The 4,134-nt window shown below is 45.7% G+C and overlaps 1 protein-coding gene across 1 annotated transcript in view; it reads left to right on the top strand.

Annotated features, from left to right (window-relative positions):
• Positions 1-4,134, top strand: part of LOC100960132 (chaperone protein DnaJ-like) — a 31,799-nt gene that overhangs the window by 23,729 nt on the left and 3,936 nt on the right. Inside the window, exons 4-5 of the mRNA XM_023508265.1 lie at positions 318-374; positions 1,354-1,464. Coding sequence (XP_023364033.1) covers positions 318-374; positions 1,354-1,464 — 168 coding nt within the window. The remainder of the gene's footprint in view (positions 1-317; positions 375-1,353; positions 1,465-4,134) is intronic.

Below are 4,134 nucleotides of genomic sequence, written 5' to 3'. Positions count from 1 at the left end.
ACCACAGGCGCCTGCCACAACGCCCAGCTATTTTTTGGTTGCAGCCGTCATTGTTGTTTTGGCGGGTCCGGGCTAGGGATTCGAACCCACCACCTTAGGTGTACGTGGCTGGCGCCTTAGCCGGTTGAGCTATAGGTGCTGAGCCATAAGACTTTCTTTTGCTCCCTTTACTTTTAAAGTAAAGGTGGCACAATTTCCTGATGTTTAATTGTGAAAAAGTAAGAACTGACTTAAAATGTGAGAAATACTTTTATATATTGAATTTTAGGGGTATGAAAATAACTTTGCCTTATTGGTTTTTCTCTTACAATTTTTAGCTAAAAAGCGGGACATCTATGACAAATATGGCAAAGAAGGATTAAATGGTGGAGGAGGTATGTAAATAAATTTTTTCTTTAGAGATAGTTTTGATAAGTCAGTATAATTGTTTGAGTGTTTTTGGACTGTGAATTACAGTTCTGATCAGAGTCTCTGTATAGTAACAGATGCAGATTTGGGGAGATGAGGAGAGAAACTCATACTTTTTTGGGGGGTGAAGGGTTTCACTCTGTTTCCCTGAGTAGAGTACTGTGCTGTCGTAGCCGAAATTCCTAGGCTTTGAGCAGTCTTTTTTCCTCAGCCTCCTGAGCAGCTGGGAGTATAGAGCCCTGCCACAATGCCCAGCTATTTTTTCTATTTTTAGTAGAGATGGAGTCTCACTCTTGCTCAGTTGCTCTCCTGAGCTCAAGCAATCCACCCACCTTGGCCTCCTGGAGTGCTAGGATTACAGAATGAGTCCCTTTGCCCAGCCTGAAACTTACACTACTTAAAAAATACATTAAGTCTTTGTGAGACTGGAATGTGGATATTGCTGTGTTTTGTGTACAGAAGCAGTCACTTGTAACCCTACCGTGATACCTGGTGATTTTACACAAGGTATATTTGTATTTTACGTGCATATTTGACATTGTCAAAATATCCTTGGTTAAACTAGAGCAGATTCTACTGAAAACCGAAATAATCAACTCAGGTGGAGTCTGGAGTTGGGTATTTGTCATGATAAGTTCCCATTGGGATCAAGTGTTCAGCCGGCTTTACCATGGACAATTGGAAATTATTATTCTGATCCCACTGGCCAAACTCCCACTGTTGATGCAGACTGATTATGGGGCACACGATAGCCGCAGGGGAGGGGTCACTGCTGTGACAGTCACATTGTTGAGTCAAGGCACTCACTTGTTGTCTTCAGCTCTGGTCACACAGTTTAAACTATCCAGGACCCATGTTTTGAATTAGATGACTCCAGATTTATAAAATACTTTCTTTGTGGTTGTGATTTATATTATGTTCTAAAAGCTGTATTGTGTTTTGCAGGTGGAAGTCATTTTGACAATCCATTTGATTATGGCTTCACATTCCGTAAGCCCGAGGATGTCTTCAGGGAATTTTTTGGTGGAAGGGACCCATTTAGATTTGACTTCTTTGGTAAGTTAATTACCTCAGGTGTCAACTTGGTGCTTACGGTGTGTCTGTGAGCCAAGTGGAAGGTCCACGGTGCCTGTCTCTGCCCTGCAGCTGGTGTCTGAGAGCACAGGAGCTGTAAAACCTGCACTCTGCAGTTGGTTTTTATTGGGTTTTTTTTTTTTTTTTTTTTTTTTTTTTTTAGCACAGGGTCTTACTATGTTGCCCTTGGTGGAGTGCCGTGGAGTCTTAGCAAACTCAGACTCTTAGGTTCAAGTGATTCTCTTGCCTCAGCCTCCTAAGTAGCTGGGACTGCAGGTCCAACCACAACACCTGGTTACTTTTAGAGACGAGGTCTCACTTTGGCTCAGGCTGGTCTCTAACCTGTGAGGCCTCCCAAGTGCTGGGATTACAAGCGTGAGCTGCTGTGCCTGGCCCTGCTCTTCATTTTTGAAGATTTAAAAATGTTTACAGCTTGAATGTTAAAATAACGAAGGTTTTGTTTTAACATGTTCTTTTTGTTGTATGTGGCCCTCATTAACTTCTTTTCTCCCTCAGTGGAAACTGGTAAAGAGGCAGTGCTGGGGTTTGGGAGGCATTTCTTAGCTTCTGTGAGAATGTGCTGTGTGTAATGTTTTATTAACATCATGAAGTGTGAAAGAGTTCTTAAGATATTTCATCTATTGACCTGCCTTTTCTGTGTGTTGGGACTATCATGTTCACAATTTTTGAAAAGAAAGGACATCTCTGAGGCAAAGGCAGTAGAAATATTCTTGGAAAAGAGAATGATTTTGTTAATGGAGATGGTATTTTCACTGCTTTTTGATTATAGTGAAAATCGTTTGATGTCAGCTGCATCGTAGTCCTGTTTCCTGATGGGGGCCTTTCTGTGTGTCTCCCGCACCATAGTGTCTGGTGCCGTGTGGCTGTCTGCTGTGTGTCAGACTGTGCTGTGCGGCTCCTTAGGAGGTCAGGGTTAAGGTGGGCTGCTGAGGCCGTGTTGTGTTCTGACTCACTGAGGGGGAAACACATCCTGGGTTACCACCTTCATTGCCTGGAGCGTGATTGAAGAGATTGAAAACAACTTGCGGTCCCCTGGAGGGAAAAAGAAGAAAAGTTGTTTCTACAAGTAATACAGGGTGCCAAGTGGAACCCCTTCCTGTCACAGGCTGGAAGAGGAGCAGTTCCCTGTCACATTGGGTAGGTAGTGGGCCCTTTTCAAGGGGCAGTTTTCTGGTCATTTCAGGTGGGGACTCAGTCTTGATTATGGCATGGCCTGACGTCACCAGAGTCCCATCCTCAGGGAGGGAAGACGGTTAGTACACACAAGCATGTTCATGGATACATTGATAACTGAAGCAGAGCGGAGGATGTGCCATTTGAGGGAGGGGGCTATGTGGTCTGGTTAGAGCTGAGGACTTGTTGGTGTTAATAACTGCTACAGTTGGGCGGTGCCTGTGGCTCAATGAGGAGGGCCCCAGCCCCATATACTGAGGGTGGAGGGTCCAAACCTGGCCCCGGCCAAATTGCAACAAAACATATAGCTGGGCGTTGTGGCGGGCACCTGTAGTCCTAGCTACTTGGGAGGCTAAGGCAAGAGAATTGCTTAAGCCCAAGAGCTGGAGGTTGATGTGAGCTGTGATGCCACAGCATTCTACCAAGGGGCGACAAAGTGAGACTTTGTCTCTTAAAAAAAAAAAAAAAAAACTGCTGCAGTCAGCAAAGGTGATAAGAACACAAACCAGGTTAGCATCCTTCAGTGAGTGACTGGCGTCTGGGCCAAATCACACTCCAGGAAAGATAATCACTGACAGAGCTTGCCCTTCCTCCCTCAGTGTCTCACTCTGTCGCCCTGGGTAGATCCTCTTGCCTAAGCCTCCAGGGTTGCTGAGACTACAGGTGCCCACTGCCACACCTACCTATTTTTCTAATTTTTAGTAGAGACGGGGGTCTCACCTTTGCTCAGGCTGATCTTGAACTCCTAGGCTCGAGGGATCCTTCCACATCACGAGTGCTAGGATTATAGGCTCTAGCCACTGTGCCTGGCCAGAGCTCACCTGTCTTAAAAATTACCCTGGCATCTTGTCAGTCTCCCAGGGTGGTTGTTTTGGGAAGCCAGACACCATGGGGCTGGGCACCTTGAACATGATTGATCTCACATGATTTTTTTTTTTTTTTTTGCAGTTTTTGGCCTGGTTTGGGTTTGAACCCGCCACCTCCAGCATATGAGGCTGGTACCCTACTCTTTTGAGTCACAGGCACCGTCCCCTTACATAATCTTTTGACTGAATTGTAGCCAGGTTTGGTTTGGTTTTGTTTTCTTGTCTTTTTTTTTTTTTAAGAGACAGTCTTACTTTGTCACCCTCGGTAGAATGCTGTGGCATCACAGCTCACAGCAACCTCCAGCTCTTGGGCTTAGGTGATTCTCTTGCCTCAGCCTCCCAAGTAGCTGGGACCCCAGGCGCCCACCACAACAACCGGCTTTTTTTTGTTGCAGTTCGGCCGGGGCCAGGTTTGAACCTGCCACCCTTGGTGTATGGGGCTGGTGCCCTACTCACTGAGCCACAGGCGCTGCCCTATTTTCTTTTCTTTCTTTCTTTCTTTTTTTTTTAAAATATGGAATGCTGGCTCGGTGCCTGTGGCTCAAGTGGCTAAGGCGCCAGCCACATACACCTAAGGTGGCGGGTTCGAATC

The sequence above is a fragment of the Otolemur garnettii genome, unplaced genomic scaffold (assembly GCF_000181295.1).
Source record: "Otolemur garnettii isolate 467f Iridium unplaced genomic scaffold, OtoGar3 scaffold00235, whole genome shotgun sequence".
NCBI lineage: Eukaryota > Metazoa > Chordata > Mammalia > Primates > Galagidae > Otolemur > Otolemur garnettii.
The sequence above is the reverse complement of the archived record's forward strand: the minus strand, read 5'-3'. Positions and strand labels throughout refer to the sequence as shown.